General features: G+C 37.5%; 1 protein-coding gene across 2 annotated transcripts in view; it reads left to right on the forward strand.

Annotated features, from left to right (window-relative positions):
• The first annotated feature begins 858 nt into the window (after nucleotides 1-858).
• Nucleotides 859-26,312, forward strand: part of LOC129657534 (B-cell scaffold protein with ankyrin repeats-like) — a 44,863-nt gene continuing 19,409 nt past the window's right edge. Inside the window, exons 1-3 of one of the 2 annotated variants that reach the window (XM_055587813.1) lie at nucleotides 859-990; nucleotides 10,221-10,360; nucleotides 25,964-26,069. In XM_055587813.1, coding sequence (XP_055443788.1) covers nucleotides 978-990; nucleotides 10,221-10,360; nucleotides 25,964-26,069 — 259 coding nt within the window. In that variant the 5' untranslated portion in view covers nucleotides 859-977. Of the gene's footprint in view, nucleotides 991-10,220; nucleotides 10,361-25,772; nucleotides 25,859-25,963; nucleotides 26,070-26,312 lie in introns of those variants that run through there. The other variant, XR_008716786.1, reaches the window with a different exon arrangement.

Below are 26,312 nucleotides of genomic sequence, written 5' to 3' on the forward strand. Positions count from 1 at the left end.
ATGGGTCCACTTATACATGGATTTTTCTCAGTAGTAAATACCCCAGTACAGCATGATCTGCAGTTGGTTGAATCAGGATACTGCTGTTGCAGAGGGTGTACTATCAATCTTATATGGATTTTCCATGGTGCAGAGGGCCAGTAGATGCTCCTAAAAGTTATGTTGTTCAAGGGTCAACTGTATTAGACATCTAAACCAATTAATCATATTTCAAGTATAAGAGATCTTAAAGCTAAACATGTTTGATCCTCTTATTTATAGATAAATACACCAAGTCCTAGAAAGGTAAAGGAAAGGGATTTGGGGGAAAAAAAAGAATTTTTTTAGCAATTGAATTACATTCCCTGCAGGTCTGTGAAATGATGCTCATTACCTTCACAAAGAACCTCTCACACAGGGATGAGGTGAAAGGAAAAGTGAGCAGCTATGAACTCAGTCGATTCATTTGCAAAATATGGTGCTGGGGGAAAATAAATATTCAATAGACATGAGTTGATAAACTTAAAATCTTGTGAGACTCACCTTTACATATTTCATTTATGAATATGGCTGAAACTGTGGACACGATGGTGGTGGTGGCTTTAAGTTGTCTCCTACATTTGCAACCCCATGGACAGTAGCCCATCATGCTCCTCTGTCTATGGGATTTCCCATGCAAGAATACTGAGGTGGATTGCCATTTCCTCCTTCAAGGGATCTGTCCCACCAAGAGATCGAACCCGGGTCTCCTGCTTGGCAGACGAGTTCTTTACACTAATTACCATGTTGGACCTTTATCACTAATAAGTGTATTTGGTTGGTTAATGAAAACGTTTCAAATGTCTAATTGAGTTATATTTTTCATTGTATAGAATCCTGGTGAAATATTTATTATTTTGAGAGATGAAGTAACCAGTGATGCTGTGGAGGTTGAATTTACATCAAATAGTAAATGCATTAGAACACAGCCAGCCCTCTGGAATAAAAGTGTCTGGAGTATGAAAGCTTTAGGTAAGGAATTTTTTTATACTTTAATAAATATAAAACATCATTCTGAGTTTCTTTCAATAAATTTCTGGTAAATGGTTTCACTTCTCTACAGAAACTAATATTGTTCTGCAGGTGTTTCCTGTGTTTAGCTTTCACACATCCAAGGCTGTTATTATTAATCTGAGTTTGCAAAAGCATGAATGTGTAAATTATGAGAAATTAGCCTATGTACCATGTGGTGAAATGACAGGCAGTAATATCATGTACTTTCAACTGTGTCAGCAAAGAGCACTTTAAATGTTAGCTATTAAATTAGGGAACTAAAATCATTCGCTTTATTGTAACAGAATGAGCAAACATTTGGATTTTCATTTGTAATTTTCTTCTTTTTTTGTTTTTTGTTTCTGCCATGCCCCTGAGTATGTTTTTGCTTGTTTGGATAGCATAGTTCTTTTTCCCTATTTTATCATCTTGGTACCATATCTATATACAATATTCCCTCTTTTCCTTTTAAAAATTATGAACCTAACCATTTATTATCCAAGTTTGCTTCAACATGATAAATCGTATCAGATTTAAAATTGCAGGTGAAATATACAGACTTGTCTTGATAATTGTACTAAAATCAAAATCTAATATATTAATTTCTGAATGTTTTGATATAAATGTAGGACTTGCTGGTTTTTAATTTATGGTGTCCTTTTACAATCAGAGAATAAAACTTTATAAATGTTAATTTAAGTATTTTAAAGTACAAAGATATTCAATCTTATTATGAATTCAGAAATGTAGTAAAAAATTAAAGAGTATGTCAAACACATCCAGAGCTTTTTTGTTTTCTTTTTAGAATATAATTCTAGTGAAATCCATTTACAGAGCATTTACAAATCTTTTCTGTTGTGTTGTGTAAAGTATGTGTCCCTTCTGTGGATATCCTCACACAGCTTAGATCAGAGTTGGATTATAGAAAGGGAAGACTCTATGCGAAGCATTTATAAACATCTTAGACACTGCTTCCTGTCATGGACAAGGACATGCAGAAGTGAAATGAGAAAGAATTCTGTTCCTTTTGCTTTTCTTCCAAAGCCTCTTACTTCCTTATGTCACATTTTTTAAATGATTTAATGAACAGTAATTTATAATTAGTTTAGAAGTTAAACTAAATCTAGTTAGACTAAAATCACTACAGAAATATCAGTATTGCAAATTAAGAAGTACTGAGGTAATACTTCCCAAATACCAAATCAAAATGTCAAATAAAATTATTCACATTAAGATTTTATGTTCAGTTTACCTAGTAGCTAAGAGCAGTGGAAAGAATAAAATGTCAAATTTCAGATGTTTTTCAGAAAAATAGAAAACTGTTATTCCATAATTTCCAAGATATATGAGACTATAATATTATCTATGTGATTGAACAACTAATTTATAGTAAAAATAAATAAACTGTTATTTACCAGGTATGCTAATTAAACCTCTCCAACTCTTTTTTTTCAACCAGTGTATTCTGTACGTTAATGATAGATTTTCTTATAAAACGTTGCCTGTTACGTAACAATATATAGGATAGTTCCATGAATAAGTATGGGACTATGGATGGGACATGGTTCAGCAGAAATGGCCCCAGAGTCTTACTTTCTCTGCCTCGTAGTACTGTTTCTTAAAAATTTTTGAACCCTAGCAAGAACTACATTTTACGTTATGATGCAATATGTATGCATGAATACATAATGAAAACAAAGGTTTTAAAAGCAATACTTAGACTAATGGTTTCAGCCATTACACGTAAAGACCTTGAAAGTTGCCACTCCCATTCTTACAACAAGAAAAAACTGAACAACTGAAAATCGGTGACTTTTCTTGAACTCGGAGAACTGAAGTTGGAGGGCAAACAACCATTACAACATGTGGAGAGAAAGGTAAATCGACAGTGACATCTAAGATCTGCTTGCCTGGAGCAGAAGTCTCTGGAGCCATAAACTGGTAAGAACACCTAAACGGTAATTCTCGTGAATTGCTGAAGGCTAAGTGTGAACTAGCTTGAAAGTAAGAAACCCCTGGAGGCTGCCATCTTATGTGTGCTGTGTGCTCAGTCGTGTCCGACTCTTTGTGACCCCGGGGACCGTAGCCCACCAGGCTCCTCTGTCCATGGGATTTTCAAGGCAAAAATACTGGAGTGGGTTGCCATTCCCATCTCCAGGGGATCTTCTCAACCCAGGGATCAAACCTGAGTCTCCTGAGTCTCCTGCATTGACAGGTGAATGGATTCTTTACCACTGAGTTGTCTTAGGAGGCACCTATAATTGTGTGGAATTTATCTCCAGGAATCCCATCAGATTCACACAGTGAAGATCTGAGAAAGTTCTGGAAGATTCTGCTGGGTCAGAGGAAGCATAATCAAGGGGAAATACTCTCCATGTGTTCTCCATAACGAAGGTCTACTTTTCAGGGGGAAACACTTTACCAGAGTCTCATCCTACCTGAGGAAGGGAGCCCCCTCTAGCCTTTCTGTGTCATTTAAATGGGGGAGAAAGAAAGCTATGGCATGGCAGAAATGCTAGTGGAGGTCACAGCAAAAGACACAGGCCCACTAAAGACTGAGACTCATAAGATTAAAGTGCCCCCCTCCGCCCAACCTGACGATTACCACAGCGGTGTAATGACTGAGTTACATCTTGAAAGAATGCAAGATGCAGTGTCTTTCTGAGGAACCGTACTTAGGGAAGCACCAGATCAAGAGAGAAGACAAGGACAAGAGAGGAAGTCGAAGATTTTGGCACTGACAGCTACAGTGAACAGTAGATACAGTCCAACTCCTAGATAGATTACTCTCACTACACCCTTACCTGTTTTACTTCTTATACCCCAAACAAATAACCCTGGTGGCTCAGTCAGTAAAAAATCTGCCTGCAGTATGGTAGACCCAGATTCAATCCCTGGGTTGGGAAGATCCCCTAGAGAAGGAAATGTCAACCCACTGCAGTATTCTTGCCTGAGGAATCCCATGGTCAGAGAAGCCTGGTAGGCTACAGTCCATAGGGTCACAAGGAGTTGGACACGACTGAGAGACTTCACTTTCACTTTTCACCCCAAACAACATACTGCTTTTAGACAAGAAATTACAAGACATGCCAGAAAGCAAGGAAAAAATAGTCCAGAGCGACAAAATGCACATCAGACCAGACAAGTGTGACACAGATGTTGGAATTATCAGACAGGAAATTTTATACAACTATGATTAATATGTTATGGGTTGTAATGGAAAAGTACACAACATGCAAGAACATATGGGTACTGTAAGTAGAGAGAAACATATTTTTTCTTTTCATTTTTTTCACTGTTATTCAGAACCTCCTAAATTCATGTCATGATGAACTGCTGCTGCTGCCGCTAAGTCACTTCAGTCGTGTCCGATTCTGTGCCACCCCATAGACAGCAGCCCACCAGGCTCCTCCGTCCCTGGGATTCTCCAGGCAAGAACACTGGAGTGGGTTGCCATTTCCTTCTCCAATGCATGAAAGTGAAAAAATAAAGTGAAGTCGCTCAGTCGTGTCCGACTCCTAGCGACCCAATGGACTGCAGCCCACCAGACCACTCCGTCCATGATGAACTAGTGGGTCACAAACCATAGTTGGAGAAACTGTTTTGCAGCTGCACCAGCCAATATGGTAGCCACCGGCCACATCTGGTTATTTAAACTTTATTATAATTAAATAAAGTTTAGAACTCAGTTGCACTAAGCATATTTCAGGTGCTTCATTGGAACATATCCATCATCTCGGGAAGTTTGACTGGACAGCACTGACTGTGCACTGGAGTTCTCTTTTCTCTACACCAGCTGCAGAGTAAGAGGGGGTACCCAGTGTGCTCTTGCAGTCTAGCTATCTGTGCAGAATCTGCAGTGAAGTTAAGGAAATACTTAACTGGTGGCCAAAAGAGCTGTTTTTATTCTGTATTGAACCATTTACTGGGAAACTTTAGACAAGTCTCTTGATCTTTCTGTGCTCAGTTTTCTTACTGATAAAACAACTTCTGTACTTGTATTTTAAGTACTCATGTACAGAATGTTTGGAGATAAGGGAGATAATATATGAGACACCACTGAGACATCCAGCTGAGGAACAAAGTATCAGTCTCTCCCTCTAGCAAATCTCATTGAGTGGCTTTAAAACTTACTTCTCTTCCTTTTGGGAGAGAATTGAAGCATCTTTCTCTATAAATACTGTACTCCTCATATTGCCCACTCCCTCCTCCTGTGTTCACATCCCTTGATATAAAATTTGTCCCCGTTCATTCTTGGGCAACCATGCTCAGGAGCACTCCCGGTTCTGAATATCTCACGTATAATTCCTGTACCTACTGATGACTTCCAGGGCAGGAAATGATCTCAATTAATACCTCATTCCATCTAATACTAGTCTAAACATATTTAAAGTTTAAAATTTTTTTTGTTCTGCTTCTTTGAATACCAAATTAAAATGCAGGATCTAACCTTGAAGTGGAAACATACCAGGGACGCTTCTCTACTCTCAGGGTTCTTTTGAAGAATACTGATGTTTCAAATTCAGGAGATGGCCTCTCTCTGTTGGTCTCTTTCCACTCTAGAAAAAGTGCTCATGTGACTTCACTTTCTAAAACTCACACCTTCCTAATGATGTCCACAGATTCATCTCTGACAGGTACTGTTTTGTGTTATAGGAATTCGAAGCTTCTATAGTCCCCTTTTGCCAAAACTTATAAAAATACATGTGAAGGCTTTAAATGAAAAATAAAATAATTTTAACTCAGAAAGAAGAAAGTATTCCTCTGGTACCTGCATCTCAGGCAGAAAATTATTTTACACAGCAGGGGGACAATTGATTAAAAGTTGAAAGGAATGTAAAATGTATCCACAAAGAGACAGAATTTCTTGATTAATTAAGAAGCTGTGTTCTGGATAATGTAAATTATAATTTCATATTTCATTTAAAAAACAAGGAAATACTTTAGGATGTGCTAAGTATGCTGGACATACTTAGAAAAATAACAACTGTTAAGAAATTATTCTAAATATCATAATTCAGGTTTTAAACATGTATTAAATTGGTAGTAATTTTTAGGTGTGACTAAGATTTTGAAGCCACCAATATTTATTTAATAATAATTTCCAATCAACAGTGTTATGTTTATTTCTGTTCCTATAGAAGCTTTATGTGGGTTGATTCAAAGTTTACTATGTTGTAAAGTGCTAAATTTGGTTAATAAAGGAACACAACTTCTTAGACAAAGGAAAACAGAAAGCAAAAAGCAATTAAGTTAATGGATTTGTGAAATATATATATTTTATGGAAATAGTGAATATAGTTTTGATATTCAGAAATGCCTTTGGATTATATTTCCCATAAATTAGTTTGTTCCTCCCCTGGAAAGATGTGTGTGTGTGTGTGTGTGTGTGTCACTTAGTAGCATCTGACTTCTTGTGACTCCTTGGACAGTAGCCCACCAGGCTCCTCCATCCATGGAATGCTCCAGGCCAGAATACTGGAGTGGGTAGCCTTTCCCTTCTCCAGGGGATCTTCCTGACCCAGGGATCAAACTTGGGTCTCCCGCATTGCAGGCAGAATCTTTACCATCTGGGCCACTAGGGAAGCCCCACCTGGAAGGGTAGACCACTTAAATAGTGGAGACAGAGAGGGTTGTCAGAGATTCTTGAATGGCCTAGAACTTGATATTTAAAATTTAAATACAGTTCGTTTTTAACCATTTCTCCTCTGTAAGTATATTTTATTATGTATCTATGTCTGATGCAGGTAGGGAGTTCCATCTTTTCCTTCCATGATACATCCTTGTTCATCTTCATAACTGACCCTCATATGCTTCCTTAGTTTGGTGATCTTGACCTGCATTTGTGTGTAATTCTGGTGTTAAATGTCACTTGCCTACTTTGTCTAGATAGTAAACAACAGAACTCACTTTCCCTCTCTTCTGTTGAGTCTTTAAATTAATTGGTTTTTATTTTTACTGAATAGTTATACAATGTAGACATCATAATGACCACAGAGTACTGGTCAGGAAAAAGCCAATTCAATTAATATGTTACTAAGGAGGGTCTTTGTACCAGAGGAAGCCATAAAAGTTCTTTCTGATTTATCAGTGGAAACAGTAATTAAGCCTTGATTGAATAAATTCAATAAAATTTATTGAAAATTCAATATTGATTGACATTCAATAGATATGAAAATATATACAGCAAAAGCAGTACTTCAAATGGCATCTCTTTGGAGGATTTCTCTAAAATCAACATCATTATCAATTGATCTAATGGTAAAATTTTGAGTCAACTAATGACTCAAGACATCAGGAATATATCAGTTTATTCTCATGTTAAATTCTAAAGAAATTAGAGTATTTTAAATATCCTATACTAAGCAATATTCTTACCATGTATCCTTCATGATTTATCATCTGACTTTTCAGAAGGTTAACATCCCATCGTAAAACTCCTGATTTGTTTACTGATAAACAAAACCAATATTTGCTTTCAAAATCGTCTTTGTGAAATCTACTTAAATTGATTTCATTTCACTCCAATAACTCCAGAACCCCTTAACTATATACACACACAACTGTAACTGATGAGGTATACTTTACTGCTTCCAGTTTTTTGAGATTTCTGTTACATTTCTATTGGATGAATACTTATTTTTGTAAGGGAGAACTTTTCTACATTTTTTTTTAATAATGTAGTTTAAATGTCTGGTCAAGCAATATGAGAAGAAGAACTTCAGCTTCTTGATCTAGTTAAATCTAAGATTGCTATTTTGGCTTCAAATTTCCCTAAGCAATATTGTGAGAGGTCCTGTAACCTCTTCAGGAGATAAAGTAAAACTCATGCTTAAACATCTGCTGGATCATGGAAAAAGGAAGAGAGTTCCAGAAAAACATCTATTTCTGCTTTATTGACTATGCCAGCCAAAGCCTTTGACTGTGTGGATCACAATAAACTGTGGAAAATTCTGAAAGAGATGGGAATACCAGACCACCTGACCTGCCTCTTGAGAAACCTATATGCAGGTCAGGAAGCAACAGTTAGAACTGGACATGGAACAACAGACTGGTTCCAAATAGGAAAAGGAGTACGTCAAGGCTGTATATTGTCACCCTGCTTATTGAACTTCTATGCAGAGTACATCATGAGAAACGCTGGGCTGGAAGAAACACAAGCTGGAATCAAGATTGCCAGGAGAAATATCAATCACCTCAGATATGCAGATGACACCACCCTTATGGCAGAAAGTGAGGAGGAACTAAAAAGGCTCTTGATGAAAGTGAAAGAGGAGAGTGAAAAAGTTGACTTAAAGCTCAACATTCAGAAAACAAAGATCATGGCCGCTGGTCCCATCACTTCATGGCAAATAGATAGGGAAACAGTGGAAACAGTGTCAGACTTTATCTTTTTTGGGCTCCAAAATCACTTCAGATGGTGACTGCAGCCATGAAATTAAAAGATGCTTACTCCTTGGAAGGAAAGTTAAGACCAACCTAGATAGTGTATTCAAAAGCAGAGACATTACTTTGCCAACAAAGGTCCATCTAGTCAAGGCTGTGGTTTTTCCAGTGGTCATGTATGGATGTGAGAGTTGGACTGTGAAGAAAGCTGAGTGCCAAAGAATTGATGCTTTTGAATGGTTGTGTTGGAGAAGACTCTTGAGAGTCCCTTGGACTGCAAGGAGATCCAGCCAGTCCATTCTAAAGGAGATCGGTCCTGGGTTTTCATTGGAAGGACTGATGCTGAAGCTGAAACTCCAGTACTTTGACCACCACATGCAAAGAGTTGATTCACTGGAAAAGACCCTGATGCTGGGAGGGATTGGGGGGTAGGAGGAGAAGAGGATGAGATGGATGGATGGCATCACCGACTCAATGGACATGAGTTTGGGTAAACTCCAGAAGTTGGTGATGGACAGGGAGGCGTGGCGTACTGCGATTCATGGGGTCGCAAAGAGTCGGACACGACTGAGTGACTGAACTGAACTGAACTGAACTGAATGCTTAAACCTTTAGAACTTTATTTTTTTTTTTTTTAATTTTATTTTTAAACTTTACATAACTGTATTAGTTTTGCCAAATATCAAAATGAATCCGCCACAGGTATACATGTGTTCCCCATCCTGAACCCTCCTCCCTCCTCCCTCCCCATTCCATCCCTCTGGGTCGTCCCAGTGCACCAGCCCCAAGCATCCAGTATCGTGCATCGAACCTGGACTGGCAACTCATTTCATACATGATATTTTACATGTTTCAATGCCATTCTCCCAAATCTTCCCACCCTCTCCCTCTCCCACAGAGTCCATAAGACTGTTCTATATAGAACTTTAAAATATAACGTTTCATCAGGTGGTTTCATCAGATGGCTTGTACTTAATGGCTTATTCCAAACCCCAGAAGTTTGGGTGACAATTTTTCAGGAGAATCTAGGAAATCTCTCTGTGACAAAGAGTGAGAGTGTTTGAAGCGTGCTCTGTGAATGAGTTTAAAAAGCTGAAATTTGTTTACTTTTGTTACAATAAAACACAACTTTCCTTTGAAGGGATTATTTGGCGTTATCCTTCCATGGAGGGCACAGCAGTCTTAGGTAACTGTATATTTGTTGATGTGTTACAGCAGAATTTACAATGCGGTATATCCATCAGTCACTTTGAACAGCTTGTTCACAAAAAGGCTGAATGGTTGGTATAAATGGCACTCAAGTAACAGGGTACTAAACCTTCCTTTCCTGAGGGTTTTTCATTGTAATCAGTTGAATAAAAGTTTTTGTAATTTCAATCAACTCTACTCTTTCTTTTACCAAACAATTTTTTAAAACTTTCCAAAAATTATTGGGAACTTTCTTTCTCAGATTAATAACAAATCCCTAACTTTTAATGAATAACGTTACTGTTCTAAATTCTGAAATATTACATAGAAATGATTATAGATTACCAAAAAAAAAATGGAGGTTAGAGGGTAAGGAGAAAAGATTTATTGCTTTGCTTTTATTATAATTTTAATGTATGTCTTTATCTGTTAAGTTTTTTTAAGCAATTACGTGCAAAAGTATACATTTTGTTTTGTGATTTCTAACAGCTAAAGATAAAAAAGAAAACAATTACATGTTAAAAGTTAGTAAAATTGTTATGAATTCTTAAAACCTCACTTCATATTCTCTATGAGATGTAATAATATGGTACATGCATTTATATACTCAGCTCCTCGTATCTGTGTTTTTTCAGATTTTCCCGCTGGCTCTGTCAATGTTGATGTCTACTGTGACGGAATCATTAAGGCCACAGCAGAGATTAAATACTATACAACCCCGGAGGCTATGAAATGCCTGTTGGGAGCTGCAGGTCCCCGAGATGATGTGTACCAGGTAAGTTGATCTTTCCATGAAGTCTGTAATAAGCCTAAGAGCTAATGTAGAATAAATGAATGCATACTTTAGTATAAAGTCTGAATGCTGGTTGAATAAAATGAATTAGTGATCAATAGGAAAGGAAGAAATTGACCTCTGTGATGCAGAAATGTAGATAAATTAGTTAGTATCCGTCAAGTCATTTCAGATGATGTCACAACAGGTTATCCATTACAAAGTATTAAGGCTACTCTGATGGGCTCATTTTAAAGCTGTTACAGACCAAATAAAGACAAAAGGATTAAAGAGAACTCTTAAACAATGAATCTTCTCTTTAGCCAAATGTAGGTGATACAAAATAAAGTTTTGAAGTTAAGGATTCAGACAAGTCAAGAATACCACCAAAACAGAAGTGTGTGGTGTTAACCTGGAAATTATTGTTTTCATGAGGACATTTCCGAGCTTGGTGTATTTTTTTCCTTAGTTTCATTTATCACTCTCTTCTGACAGTGAAAGTTATTTCTTTAAATTAATAACATTTGTTTGAAATTCCAGAAAAGCTAAACTTTTCTGGAAACTCTACAAAGAGGAGTTTTCAGGGTTTTTTCACTGGTGTGACACAGTGGTATTTGGCAGTGATGACTTGCTGTGGAGTTTACAGTCCTGTCCAGGGCCCTCAGTCTGGACATTTTCCAGTGTATGGTAGATACTGTGAGTGCCCTGCCCTGATGGACAGAGAAGGTAAAATGTGCATTTTGATTCATTGTAAGCCATTCGTTTAATTTCTGCATTTTTTTTTGTTGTTGTTACATGATCCACTTTTAGTAGAAAGCTTGTTTAATGTGGAACTTCTTTATATGCTTATTACATCAAATCTTCACTGAAAAAACTGTCATTTCATTTAACAGCTATTTGATAATTAGAATTACAACCTTGCTTAATTACCTTGGTTTTTCTGGGGGAAGGAGTAGGTAGACCAGAGGAAAGGTGAAGAAAGAGGTAGTTGAACTGTGCATGTCATCTTTAGATTTACCACAAAACACTGCCTTAGGTTTGTAACAAAACCATCAACGATAATGATGACAGGTTGTCAGGAAGCCTTACTGTTTAAACTAGTTTGGAATTGGTGGCTTTGTTATTTGTTTTGTGTGACACATATTTTTTCTATTAGAATTCTCCTTTATGAATGATATATTTTAGAACAATGGAAAAGGTTAAAATATCCTAGAGAATAGAGAGTAAAATACCATTTGTCAAACTGAGGAGCCTGAGGACATTTGATGAAATGTCTATATTGTAATTGCAAAGCAAAAATAAAAGTAACAGCTTGAAATACAGATTTTGTTCATTTTCCTGTGATGTCTACCTTATTCTACTTTAAAAACTTTATTCGTTACAAAAGGACTAATGAAGCATTATATTGCATTATAAGGTATTCAGTCAGCATAGAAGTAAAGTAGTCCCCCAAACACATTTTTCTGTTGATTTTGCCTTTGGGGAGCAAAAAAAATATATTTTGTGTATAGTGAAAATGAAATGTAATTTATGACCCAAACAGTTTTTCAGAATGTTTCAAATATCCAAGTCATGATTTCTTCTGTAGCTTTGAATGAACACAAACTTTTTTTGAGTAGTTTTTCGATAACTAGAAAAATAATCTGTTTCATTGCTACCCTTAGTGTCAGAAATGAGAGGTGAGGAAGGGTTCTGTCCACTGAGCCCTGGTGCCTAGTGAAAGGGGGACTGCAGGCAGTCACAGCTTGATTCAGGTTTTCACTCCTGGGAGACACTTTAAACCTGAGGTCTGAGTCCTGAGGTAGAATTATTCTAAGTTGATGACAGTAGACTACAGCTTGGCAAGAAACATTAAGAGATTTGGATTAATATATACAACTTAAGATATTTTAGAGTTTCTGCTGCTGACATAAGAAGACCTATACATGTTGTGGATTTAAAGTAAACAAATTCTGAGACTCAGATTTCAGACCAGACCAAGTGACACCATCACAATCCTGATGGAAGGGAAAGCTGCGTGTCACTCAGTTTCCTTTACATCTTGGACCAATGGGTTTCATCTCATCCATTGGCATCCAGACCATGTGAGGTGTCCCTACCATGAATTTGCTGAGATGGTAAAAATCAGACTCCACCCTTGATTAAAAGGAAGGAACTGCAGGGTCACAAAGGAACCTTGGTGTGTTTTAGGGTTACTTGGCCTCAGAGGACGTGTCCCAACCCACATTGTGCTTCTCCTTATGGGCTTTTGTTTGCTCCTTTTGACATTTTGCTTTGCTCTCATGTAGGTTATATTCTGAAAGTTGCAAAAAGTTGTGCTTTTCCTCTCCAGCATACAACACTACTGTTTCTTTCATGTGCTTCTCAACTACTTAAACTGGGAAATTTGTGTATGTCGCGGATAGTCCACTGACCATCTCTACTCAAAGAACAACATACATTGGAATTTTATTCACCAAACTTATTGTATATCTGTGAGGACATATACCAGTAGATTTAAGGGTTGTGTGTGTTTTTTAATATTCTACCGACTTAGCTGATCAGATCAGATCAGTCACTTCAGTTCAGTTCAGTTCAGTCGCTCAGTCGTGTCCCACTCTTTGCGACCCCGTGAATCGCAGCATGCCAGGTCTCCCTGTCCATCACCAGCTCCCGGAGTTCATTCAGACTCACGTCCATCGAGTCAGTGATGCCATCCAGCCATCTCATCCTCTGTCGTCCCCTTCTCCTCTTGCCCCCAATCCCTCCCAGCATCAGTCTTTTCCAATGAGTCAACTCTTCTCATGAGGTGGCCAAAGTACTGGAGTTTCAGCTTTAGCATTATTCCTTCCAAAGAAATCCCAGGGCTGATCTCCTTCACAATGGACTGGTTGGATCTCCTTGCAGTCCAAGGGACTCTCAAGAGTCTTCTCCAACACCACAGTTCAAAAGCATCAATTCTTCAGTGCTCAGCCTTCTTCACAGTCCAACTCTCACATGCATACATGACCACAGGAAAAACCATAGCCTTGACTAGACGAAACTTTGTTGGCAAAGTAATGTCTCTGCTTTTGAATATGCTATCTAGGTGGTCATAACTTTCCTTCCAAGGAGTAAGTGTCTTTTAATTTCATGGCTGCAATCACCATCTGAAGTGATTTTGGAGCCCCCAAAAATAAAGTCTGACACTGTTTCCACTGTTTCCCCATCTATTTGCCATGAAGTGATGGGACTGGATGCCATGATCTTCGTTTTCTGAATGTTGAGCTTTAAGCCAACTTTTTCACTCTCCTCGTCCACTTTCATCAAGAGGCTTTTGAGTTCCTCTTCACTTTCTGCCATAAGGGTGGTGTCATCTGCATATCTGAGGTGATTGATATTTCTCCCGGCAATCTTGATTCCAGCTTGTGTTTCTTCCAGTCCAGCGTTTCTCATGATGTACTCTGCATAGAAGTTCAATAAGCAGGGTGACAATATACAGCCTTGACGTACTCCTTTTCCTATTTGGAACCAGTCTGTTGTTCCATGTCTAGTTCTAACTGTTGCTTCCTGACCTGCATACAAATTTCTCAAGAGGCAGGTCAGGTGGTCTGGTATTCCCATCTCTTTCAGAATTTTCCACAGTTTATTGTGATCCACACAGTCAAAGGCTTTGGCTGGCATAGTCAATAAAGCAGAAATAGATGTTTTTCTGGAACTCTCTTGCTTTTTTGATGATCCAGCGGATGTTGGCAATTTGATCTCTGGTTCCTCTTCCTTTTCTAAAACCAGCTTGAACATCAGGAAGTTCATGGTTCACATATTGCTGAAGCCTGGCTCGGAGAATTTTGAGCATTACTTTACTAGCGTGTGAGATGAGTGCAATTGTGCAGTAGTTGGAGCATTCTTTGGCATTGCCTTTCTTTGGGATTGGAATGAAAACTGACCTTTTTCCAATCCTGTGGCCCCTGCTCAGTTTTCCAAATTTGCTGGCATACTGAGTGCAGCACTTTCACAGCATCATCTTTCAGGATTTGGAATAGCTCAACTGGAATTCCATCACCTCCACTAGCTTTGTTCGTAGTGATGCTTTCTAAGGCCCACTTGACTTCACATTCCAGGATGTCTGGCTCTAGGTGAGTGATCACACCATCGTGATTATCTGGGTCGTGAATATCTTTTTTGTACAGTTCTTCTGTGTATTCTTGCCATCTCTTCTTAATATCTTCTGCTACTGTTAGGTCCATACCATTTCTGTCCTTTATTGAGCCCATCTTTGCATGAAATGTTCCTCTGGTATCTCTGATTTTCTTGAAGAGATCTCTAGTCTTTCCCATTCTGTTGTTTTCCTCTATTTCTTTGCATTGATCACTGAAGAAGGCTTTCTTATCTCTTCTTGCTATTCTTTGGAACTCTGCATTCAAATGTTTATATCTTTCCTTAGCTGAAATGATATACTAAAAGAGCTATCTTGAGTTTTCTTGTAAATGTTAATGGCAGATGTGATTTAAGTAATCCTTAAAATTAGTAATTAGATACTTCCTATAATCATTTCAAAGCTTAACATTCTGGAAATTTGAGGAAAGGAACAGTAATGAGAAATCTATGGATTTTAGTTTTCAGTAATCCTCAAATTTGTGGTAAGAGACTTTCTATTATCATTTAAAAACTGTAGGGCACATAGCAAAATGATCATTCTGTGAATTTGAGGAAAGAAATGATAATGAGAAATTTTATTTTCTTAGTTTATTGTGAAGATGTCTATTAGGTTTCAGAAGACTTTAGCTAAACCAGCTTACCTAATTGCTTCCTAAATCATTTTGTATTGTTTTGCGTAAATACTAAACCCCAGCACATAGCCTCATAAAGGGAAATTTCCAGACCATCACCTAGAACAGTGAATTCGGATGAAAAAATCCAAAGCCCTATTTGGGAAGATAATTAGAATTCAAGTATTAGTGCTAGAAAAACTAGTAACTCCTATTTAACTGAGATAATTAAACCTTTGAGACTTCCATCTTATTTACAAAATTATCTAGGGGCAACAATAAATTTAACTTTATATAGGAACAACTAGATATAATATAAAAACCAAACTAGGTCAGAATGCTAAACTATAATAGCAATTATTGATCAAAGCGTTAGGCTCATGTTTATCAAGAGAGGTTTTGGAGTTTTTATTAGTTGTAGTTCTTATTGATTAAAAGGTATATTGTGATGAATATGTTTATCATCGTGCATGTTTTACTTTATACCTATTGAAATCTTATTTTCATCTTCGTGTTAGGTGTGCTTCATTGCCACTTTTTATTAAATTGTATGTATTATCCAATCTTTGGTTTACTGCCTACAAATATTTAATACACTGTGCAGCCAGATAGGGTTGAAGTGGAGGATATGGACTAAGAGAACTCTCACATCATGAGGAATTTCCCAATTTTTTTTTTTTTAGTTCCTTTACAGATTGGTTTCTTCATTAAGTTAAAGCTTAAGCATTAGTGGTTATCTCCCTTAAAGAGGTCTTCAGAAGATTCTTGCTACTGAAAGAAACTGGGAACTTCCAGGCCTCTTAACTTTTCCTTTTTTTTTTGAAAGTCCTTGCTTCTCTCAAAAGGTTGATAAACACACAGGGCTTCAGGGTCCTACATATTTTCCAACACTGACTCCTCCACAGCATGCCTCCTTGTCTCCTTAATTTCCTCCATTATTCCTGTGTTCCAGCCACCCAGGATGGAACCTTCTTTAAACACACAGTAAGCCATCTACCCGGAGAAGGCGATGGCACCCCACTCCAGTACTCTTGCCTGGAAAATCCCATGGACAGAGGAGCCTGGTAGCCTGCAGTCCATGGGGTCGCTAGGAGTCGGACGCGACTGAACGACTTCACTTTCACTTTTCACTTTCCTCCATTGGAGAAGGAAATGGCAACCCACTCCAGTGTTCTTGCCTGGAGAATCCCAGGGACGGGAGAGCCTGATGGGCTGCTGTCTATGGGGTCACACAGAGTTGGACACGACCGAAGCGACTTAGCAGCAGCAGCAGCAGCAAGCCATCTACCCTCCACTGTCTCATCGTTAGGGCATGGCATTGTGTTTTTCATCTTTGCATACTCAGTTTCTTCACGTAGTTTTAGTTCCTGATGCATGTGACACAACTGATACTTAGGGTTTAAAAAAATGAAAAAAGAGTGATACCTTTTTTCCTAGTGCTATTTAAAAAAATTAGTGAAAACCTATAGTATAAGTATACAAATAAGACAGAAATGAAATCTTCCCTTTTAAAAATTATACTGCTATTTATTTATAAAACTGAATAAATGAATCTGATGTTTATGAAAGTAAGAAACTCTCAGAGGTTCACAATGCTAGGCACATTTGTACTACAAACCTTCCTTCACATCCTACCTCAGTCATGAACTCCATGTACATATACTTCATTGTTGTTCAGTCACTAAGCCGTGTCCGACACTTTGCAACCCCGTGAGCTGCAGTACATCAAGCTTCCCAAATATACTTCATTACTGACTTTTAATGGCTGTAAATTTTTGATTCCAATCTTGCATTTCTTATGAACGTTAGGGAGAGGTTTATTACTCAAAAATGCCTAAGGTCTTACCTCTCTCGAAAGGCTGCTTATTCTCTTTCCTTTTTCCTACTGGACTGTGGCAGTGTGGTATAAGAGAAATAGTTCTAGATAGGGCAGGAGCAGGAGTTGGATTCTTTTATTAAGTAATCACTTCATGAGAGCTCATTTTCCCTAGTGCTAAAGGAATTCCCTCCTGTGAACAGTGAAGAAATTTAAGTATATGATCTCCAAGGTCATTTCCAGCTCAAATATTCCATAATTGTAAGTCAAGGAAAAAAAATGCTTATTTAGATTGAGAGCTATGACCATTCTCCGTTAAAGAGGATTGACTTGCAAATATATGGGCTTTCCATATAGCCTTTATTTCCATTTTATTTGTACTGATTCTTAATTCTACCCCCAGAGAAGGAAGTGATTCAAGTTTCATGTACCTTTGATCGGTTTTATTACTTGTCTTGTATTTCTGAGCAGAGATTTGGACTGTAGCCCACCAGGCTCCACTGTCCATGGGATTCTCCAGGCAAAAATCCTGGAGTGGGTTGCCATCTCCTTCTCCAGGGGTTCTTCCCAACCCAGGGATAGAATCTGTGCCTCCTGTGTCTCCTGCTTTGCAGGCTTTTGAAAGATTCTTTACCCACTGAGCTATCAGGAAGAAAACCATTAGAGATTTTTAATTAGACAAAGAATAGTCAAAATGCAAAGAATAGTCAAAATGCAATTTGAAGATGTATTTCTGGATTCATTTTTCCTATTGTTTGTTCTCCTAATTGGAATGGACCAATAAGAGTAAAACAAATCTTTTGAAGTTTAGATGTGACATTTCCTGTGTGCTATGTCTCTACTTGCGGAAATGGTCAAGCAATGGTAATGATGCCTGATTAGGATAGTTCAGACTTAATGATTATACTCACCTCAATTACAAGTCATTGACTCAAACAAGAGCACACAGCTAGTACACTCATCCATTTATTTAGAGAAAAACAAGTAAATCAGTTAGCTTTAATGGTAGATACAGCAGCTGTTATAAGAAAAAAAGCATTTCTGAGCACAGAAATAGCCAGTGACATAACTATACTGATGTTTCTCTACAATTCTTGATCTTATATGCCATCTTAGTCCATTTTCATAGTTATTGGTCCCATATGTTTTAGTTTATGTTTAGCTACTATTTATTTTTTTTATTATTTTTTTATTTTATTTTTAAACTTTACATAATTGTATTAGTTTTGCCAAATATCAAAATGAATCCGCCACAGGTATACATGTGTTCCCCATCCTGAACCCTCCTCCTTCCTCCCTCCCCATACCATCCCTCTGGGTCATCCCAGTGCACTAGCCCCAAGCATGCAGTATCGTGCATCGAACCTGGACTGGCAACTCGTTTCATACATGATATTTTACATGTTTCAATGCCATTCTCCCAAATCTTCCCACCCTCTCCCTCTCCCACAGAGTCCATAAGACTGTTCTATACATCAGTGTCTCTTTTGCTGTCTCGTACACAGGGTTATTGTTACCATCTTTCTAAATTCCATATATATGCGTTAGTATACTGTATTGGTGTTTCTCTTTCTGGCTTACTTCAGAATGTATTTTGTTAATGACTTCTTAATTTATAGTCTCTGCTCACTTGATGAAAATAAATGCTTCCTCAGTGTTTTATTCCTCCCAGACTAAAGTGTCTGTCTTGCAGCTTACATCCCCTTTCTTCTTGTCAAGCTGGGGCTGGCTCTGACTGCCCTCTGCAGAGGATGTCTGTGTGCTGATGTGAATGGTGTCTATAACAACCCCATCCAAGTACAGCCTCCTGCTTTTACTGTCTAGTTCTTTAGAGCGTTCAGATCTTCAATCATAACGAGCATTTGTAAACAACCCTAAGAAACAAAGCACAAGTCAAACACCGTTAACAAGGTTCCTTCGTAGGTTTATTCATATAAACACCAAAGTAGGAACAAACCCCAAATATTCCATACCTCTTCAGAAATTAGAAGACTAAAAAACCTTGTGGAAAAAATGTGTTTGTTTACGTTTACTAAAAGTCGTTATACATTCTTATGGTTCTCTTTATTAAGTAGTATTAATAATAAGATAAAGAAATAAAGTAGAATATAATTTGGGAAGTTTAAATTGTGTTTAGCATTCATGAAATATGCTTCTACATTAAACCATATCAAGACATAGGAAATTAAGTAATATAAATCTTTAATAAGGAAAATTAAACTTGTAAGAACTTATTATTTTTCAGAGATCAGCCATTTAGTTTCATCAACCTTATTAAGTATCAACACACAAACAAATATACATCAGTTATGCACAAGTCCCTCGCAATAAATCTGATGAACATTTTTAAATTTAATGTAACTTGAATTTTCAGCAGCAATTAACACCATGGAACAAACTTACTGTCTTGATTTAATTTTTTCCCTTAACTTCCAGGAAGACATGTGTTCCTGGTTTTCTTCCTACATCCTTTGCCTTTCATTCTCAATATCCTGTGCAATCTCTTCATTGTAGATCTATAAAATAAAATTTTAAACCTATCCAGTTTTGATTCTTAGACACCTATATTTTTGATGGATATTTCCTCTGCGGTTTATCTCATTGGCTTATGAGTTATACACCAACTGTGGATTTCCTTGAAGCCTATCTCTCACTGTTCTCTAACTCATGAAATTACATCATGGTCAATCTAGTTTAAAAGCCAGAAACACAGGACTCTCCTCATACCTTGCACTCCCTCAGCCTACAAATTCAATCCATTATTAAACCATATCAGTTTTACTTACTAAATATTGCTCACTTCTCTACACATCTCTCTAGTTCTGACACTTTAGTGAACCTTTTCTCCTTGCCTACACTGCTAGACTAATCTCCTAACTGGTTCCCAACTGTAGGTTCCGCACACACCCTACTTATCTCAAGTCCCTGGACTGTGAGGTTATTTTAAAAAGAATGATGTCAGCATACAATTCTCTTGCTCAAATACTTCAATAGATTCCAGTTGTTAAATGGATTAAAAAAATCATTAGCATGAAAAATATGGCCTTGATGTCACTGTCCCCTCTCACCTTCCAACATAATCTTTTTAATAAAATAATTTATTTTTAGTTGGAGGATAATTGCTTTACAATATTGTGCTGGTTTCTGCCATATATCAACATTAATCAGCCATAGGCATATGTATGTCCCCTCCCCCTTGAACCCCCTACTCCTCTAAGTTGTCACAGAGCACGAGATTTGAGCTCCCTGCGTCATATAGTAAATTTCTACTAGCTGTCTAGTTTTACATATGGTAATATATATGCTGCAGTGCCACTGTCTCAATTTCTCCCACCCTCTCCTTCCCTCTCTGTGTCCACAAGTCTGTTGTCTATGTCTGCGTCTCCACTGATGCCCTGCAGATAGGTTTATCAGTCCCATCTTTCTAAATTCCCTATATATGTGTTAATATGAGATATTTGTCTTTCTCTTTCTGACTTACTTCATTCTGTATAATAGGCTCTAGGTTCATCCACCTCATTAGAACTGAAACAAACGTGTTTCTTTTTATGGCTGATTAATATTCCATTGTGTATATATGTACCACAACTTTTTTATCCATTCATCTGTCGATGAAATCTAGGTTGCTTCATGTCCTGGCTATTGTAAATAGTGCTGCAATGAACATCGGAGTATATGTGTCTTTTTCAATTATGGTTTCCTTGGGTATATGCCTAGTAGTGAGGTTGCTGGGTCATATATAGTTTTATCCTAGTTTTTAAAGTAATCTCCATATTGTCTTCCACAGTGGCTGTATAAATACATTCCCCACCAACAGTGCAGGAGGATTTCACTTTCTCCACACCCTCTCCAGCATGTATTGTTGTAGAATTTTTGACGATGGCCATTCTGACCGGTGTGAGGTGATACCTCATTGTAGTTTTGATTTACATTTCTCTAATAGTGATGTTGAGCATCTTTTCATGTTTGTTCAGTTCAGTTCAGTTGCTCAGTGGTGTCTGACTTTGTGACCCCATGAATCACAGCACGCCAGGCCTCCCTGTCCATCACCAACTCCCAGAGTTCATTCAGACTCACGTCCATCGAGTCAGTGATGCCATCCAACCAGCTCATCCTCTGTCGTCCCCTTCTCCTCCTGCCCCCAATCCCTCCCAGCATCAGAGTCTTTTCCAATGAGTCAACTCTTTGCATGAGGTGGCCAAAGTATTGGAGTTTCAGCTTTAGCATCATTCCTTCCAAAGAAATTCCAGGGCTGATCTCCTTCAGAATGGACTGGTTGATCTCCTTGCAGTCCAAGGGACTCTCAAGAGTCTTCTCCAACACCACCATTCAAAAGCATCAATTCTTTGGTGCTCAGCTTTCTTCACAGTCCAACTCTCACATCCATACATGACCACTGGAAAAACCATAGCCTTGACTAGATGGACCTTTGTTGGCAAAGTATGTCTCTGATTTTGAATATGCTATCTGGGTTGGTCATAATTTGTCTTCCAAGGAGTAAACATCTTTTAATTTCATGGCTGCAGTCACCATCTGCAGTAATTTTGGAGCCCCCCAAAATAAAGTCTGACACTGTTTCCCCATCTATTTCCCATGAAGTGATGGGACCAGATGCCATGATCTTAGTTTTCTGAATGTTGAGCTTTAAGCCAACTTTTCCACTCTCCACTTTCACTTTCATCAAGAGGCTTTTTAGTTCCTCTTCACTTTCTGCCATAAGGGTGGTGTCATCTGCATATCTGAGGTTATTGATATTTCTCCCGGCAATCTTGATTCCAGCTTGTGCTTCTTCCAGCCCAACGTTTCTCATAATGTACTCTGCATAGAAGTTAAATAAGCATGGTGACAAAATAAGCATGGTCAACAAAAGAGTCTGAAATGCAGTAGTTGGATGCAATCTCAAAAATGACAAAATGATCTCTGTTCGTTTCCAAGGCAAACCATTCAATATCACAGTAATCCAAGTCTATGCCCCAACCAGTGATGCTGAAGAAGCTGAAGTTGAACGGTTCTATGAAGACCTACAGGACCTTTTAGAACTAACACCCAAAAAAGATGTCCTTTTCATTATAGGGGACTGGAATGCAAAAGTAGGAAGTCAAGAAATACCTGGAGTAACAGGCAAATTTGGCCTCGGAATATGGAATGAAGCAGGGCAAAGAATAATGAGTTTTGCCAAGAAAATGCACTGGTCATAGCAAACACCCTCTTCCAACAACACAAGAGAAGACTCTACACATGGACATCACCAGATGGTCAACACCAAAATCAGATTGATTATATTAGCAGCCAAAGATGGAGAAGCTCTATGCAGTCAACAAAAACAAGACCAGGAGCTGACTGTGGCTCAGACCATGAACTCCTTATTGCCGAATTCAGACTTAAATTGAAGAAAGTGGGGAAAACCACTAGACCATTCAGGTATGACCTAAATCAAATCCCTTATGATTATACAGTGGAAGTGAGAAATAGATTTAAGGGCCTAGATCTCATAGATAGAGTGCCTGATGAACTATGGACAGAGGTTCATGACATTGTACAGGAGACAGGGATCAAGACCATCCCCATGGAAAATAAATGCAAAAAAGCAAAATGGCTGTCTGAAGAAGTCTTACAAATAGCTGTGAAAATAAGAGAAGTGAAAAGCAAAGGAGAAAAGGAAAGATATAAGCATCTGAATGCAGAGTTCCAAAGAATAGCAAGAAGAGATAAGACAGCCTTCTTCAGTGATCAATGCAAAGAAATAGAGGAAAACAACAGAGTGAGAAAGACTAGAGATCTCTTCAAGAAAATTAGAGATGCCAAGGGAACATTTCATGCAAAGATGGGCTCGATAAAGGACAGAAATGGTATGGACCTAACAGAAGCAGAAGATATTAAGAAGAGATGGCAAGAATACACAGAAGAACTGTACAAAAAAGATCTTCACGACCCAGATAATCATGATGGTGTGATCACTGACCTAGAGCCAGACATCCTGGAATGTGAAGTCAAGTGGGCCTTAGAAAGCATCACTACGAGCAAAGCTAGTGGAGGTGATGACATTCCAGTTGAGCTATTCCAAATCCTGAAAGATGATGCTGTGAAAGTGCTGCACTCAATATGCCAGCAAATTTGGAAAACTGAGCAGGGGCCACAGGACTGGAAAAGGTCAGTTTTCATTCCAATCCCAAAGAAAGGCAATGCCAAAGAATGCTCAAACTACCACACAATTGCACTCATCTCACACACTAGTAAAGTAATGCTCAAAATTCTCCAAGCCAGGCTTCAGCATACATGAACCGTGAACTTCCAGATGTTCAAGGTGGTTTTAGAAAAAGCAGAGGAACCAGAGATCAAATTGCCAACATCCACTGGATAATCGAAAAAGCAAGAGAGTTCCAGAAAAACATCTATTTCTGCTTTATTGACTATGCCAAAGCCTTTGACTGTGTGGATCACAATAAACTGTGGAAAATTCTAAAAGCAATGGGAATACCAGACCGCCTGACCTGACTCTTGAGAAACCAATATGCAGGTCAGGAAGCAACAGTTAGAACTGGACATGGAACAACAGACTGGTTCCAAATAGGAAAAAGAGTATGTCAATTTTAAAGATAAGTGTTACTCAATTTAAAAAGAGAAACTAAACTATTTGTCCAGACTTCTTTCCCCAAACTAGCCTTTTCACTTAATTTGTTCAGTCAGTGCAAAGGCTAGTTTGGGGAGTGAACTCTCCTCATGAATAGATGTGCACTTTTCTAAATCACAGTGATTGTATTTCGTGTGTTATATCTGAGGGTGCACATCAATTTATTTAAACTCCTAAGTAGTTCTGTTGGGTAAGTATTATTAAGGTCCACAACTAATGAGTCCTGAAGCAGGCATTTCAACAGAGGTTTCTCAGGTCTCAAAATATATTTTCTTCCTGGTATAATTGTTTTCAAGTTATTTAAAGATATTCTACAGCTACATGAATACCTAATCAATATAAATTCAAAACATTTGAAGGAGGTGTTAAATTGCATTGTTTTATACTCTTAATATTTATTTTTGCATATGTGGTCATGACATGTTTGAAATTCTTAGAACTGACTCACTTAAAACTTAGAAAAATTAATGTGACAAAGGAAAATATCTCTTTCATCTTAGCCCAATTTACTTGTTTATTCTTTTACATTAAGTGCTTGAAGTTGAATACTTATAAAGTAAAAAGCAAAAGGCTTTTTATAACCAGAAAATATTTGTTCTGTTCTCTGTCATTCTCTTTATAAGCTGTAGGAGGAAATTTTGTTTAAGATATGTAAACTATGTATCAGATTTTCCTTTAAATGTCTACTGTGGCTGGCTTTCATAGCACACATTATGAACAATGGAATAAACGAAGTGAATTTTATTTTCTTTTACTAGTGAAACTTAAGGAAACATAGAAATTTGTTATAAGAAAAACAAGATGTTTTTAGTTCAACCATTGCTTTCCTTTTTAGATGCCTGAAAGTAAAATGCTGCAAATGATATATTTTGTCTCCTATTTTGAACATTTCACAGTCTTCCTATGATTATTTCACTGAAATCATTTCTCTTGTCAAGATTCTTTACTACTACTGTATTTCTCTACCAGATTTTAAAAAATAACTTAGTATTCTGTAGTCAACCTTAGAGGTTTATTCATTCAACATCATTATTTTAAAACCTTTTTCCTTGCCTCTTGTCAGCTATTAAAGGTGGGAAGACTGGGTTTTTGTATTTTTAACCACCCTTCTAGTTAGATATGGGCTTCGCAAGTGGCTAAAACAAACAAACAAAAAAAACTGCCTACCAATGCAGGAGATGCAAGTTTGATCCCTGGAACAGGAAGATCCCCTGGAGGAAGAAATGGCAATCCACTCCAGTATTCTTGCCTGGGAAATCTCATAGACAGAGGAGCCTGGCAGGCTACAATCCATGGGGTCGCAAAGAATCGGACAATACTGAGCCACTAACACTTTCATTCTGCTTTGCGTTACATGGCTATAACTTTCATCCTTTCTCTTCACTTCTAAACAGGACTTTTAGAAAATCCAGAAAGGCTTGAACCACTTTATTATTTGAGGTATGCAGATTATTGAAAAACGAAGAAATAGAGTAACATCATTTTTTTCAACCCAATCATTTAATTTCTGTGACTTCATATTGGCAGTCTATCTAATTTACTTGGAAATCATTTCAAAAGTCTTTGGTAGATATTTTTGTTCCATAATCCTCTCTCCTCCCCATGGCTTTTGTTCATTGGCCTACTTTCTCAGCTTTAGTCATCTAGGTCACAAGTCAGTTTAATCCCAGCCATTGCTTCACAAAACACAATTTAAAAGAAATGGTAGCTTTTGCAGTCCGTTATGTCATTGGTAGTACAAGCTTGACCAGTAGCTCCTCCCAAAATGTTCAGATTAGGGAAATAAAGTTGATATATAATTATTTTATATCTACAGGGGAAAAAATAGGTCAAGATGAATATTCACCCTCACTTTGACACAGAAGTAAAATAATCTCATTTCTGACCCTTAAATTGAAGAATCAGATTCATCATTTTATCTCATTTATTAAAATGAAGCATATATTTTAACAGAATTTATTATTGAAACAAATTACAGTGTTATCATTGACTTCATATAAAACTCTTCTAAAATTAGTCAATTTTCAAGTCGATTAGCTCATCCAAAGACAGTGAGTGAAAATTGCTCAGCCCATGGAATTATCCAGGCCAGAATACTGGAATGGGTAGCTTTTCCCTTCTCCAGGGGATCTTCCCAACCCAGGGGTCAAACCCAGGTCTCCCATATTGCAGGCAGATTCTTTACCAGCTGAGTCACAAAGGAAGCCCAACCAAAAGCAAAGACTTATTTCTTGCATTCATTTTTCTATCATTCTAATAACTGGCTTTTTTCCAAGTCCCTAATATTTTGTATTATTATTTTTAAAAAGTTGTAAGGATTATTAAAGGTTACCCAGTATTTATCCCAGTCAATAATTTTTATTATATTACACTAAGATGTTTCTTTGTAAATAATTAAACTAACAAAACATTTCCTTTTCATTTGAAAACAGAGTGACATTGACGAACTTGATGATATTCTCACATCCACATTCAAACATGAGATACCATACTATGAATTCCAATCACTCCAAACTGAAGTCTGCCCTCAAAAAGAATGTGAGTATTTTCCAACTGCATCAATTATTCTTTTTGTCACATTTCACTCTATATAACTGCTTAATAAATATTATAGCAAAGAATATAGAATTGCTGATGAAATGTTTTCAAAAACTCCCATCCTCTGGTGAGAGAGCTGGTTTTTAGTCTAAGGAAATATTTGGATAATGAATGAGGAAAATTGTTCATCATAGCATTATTTATAATTACCAAAAATGGAAGTAACTCAGTCCTTTAAAGATA

This window comes from Bubalus kerabau, chromosome 7 (assembly GCF_029407905.1).
Source record: "Bubalus kerabau isolate K-KA32 ecotype Philippines breed swamp buffalo chromosome 7, PCC_UOA_SB_1v2, whole genome shotgun sequence".
Lineage (NCBI taxonomy): Eukaryota > Metazoa > Chordata > Mammalia > Artiodactyla > Bovidae > Bubalus > Bubalus kerabau.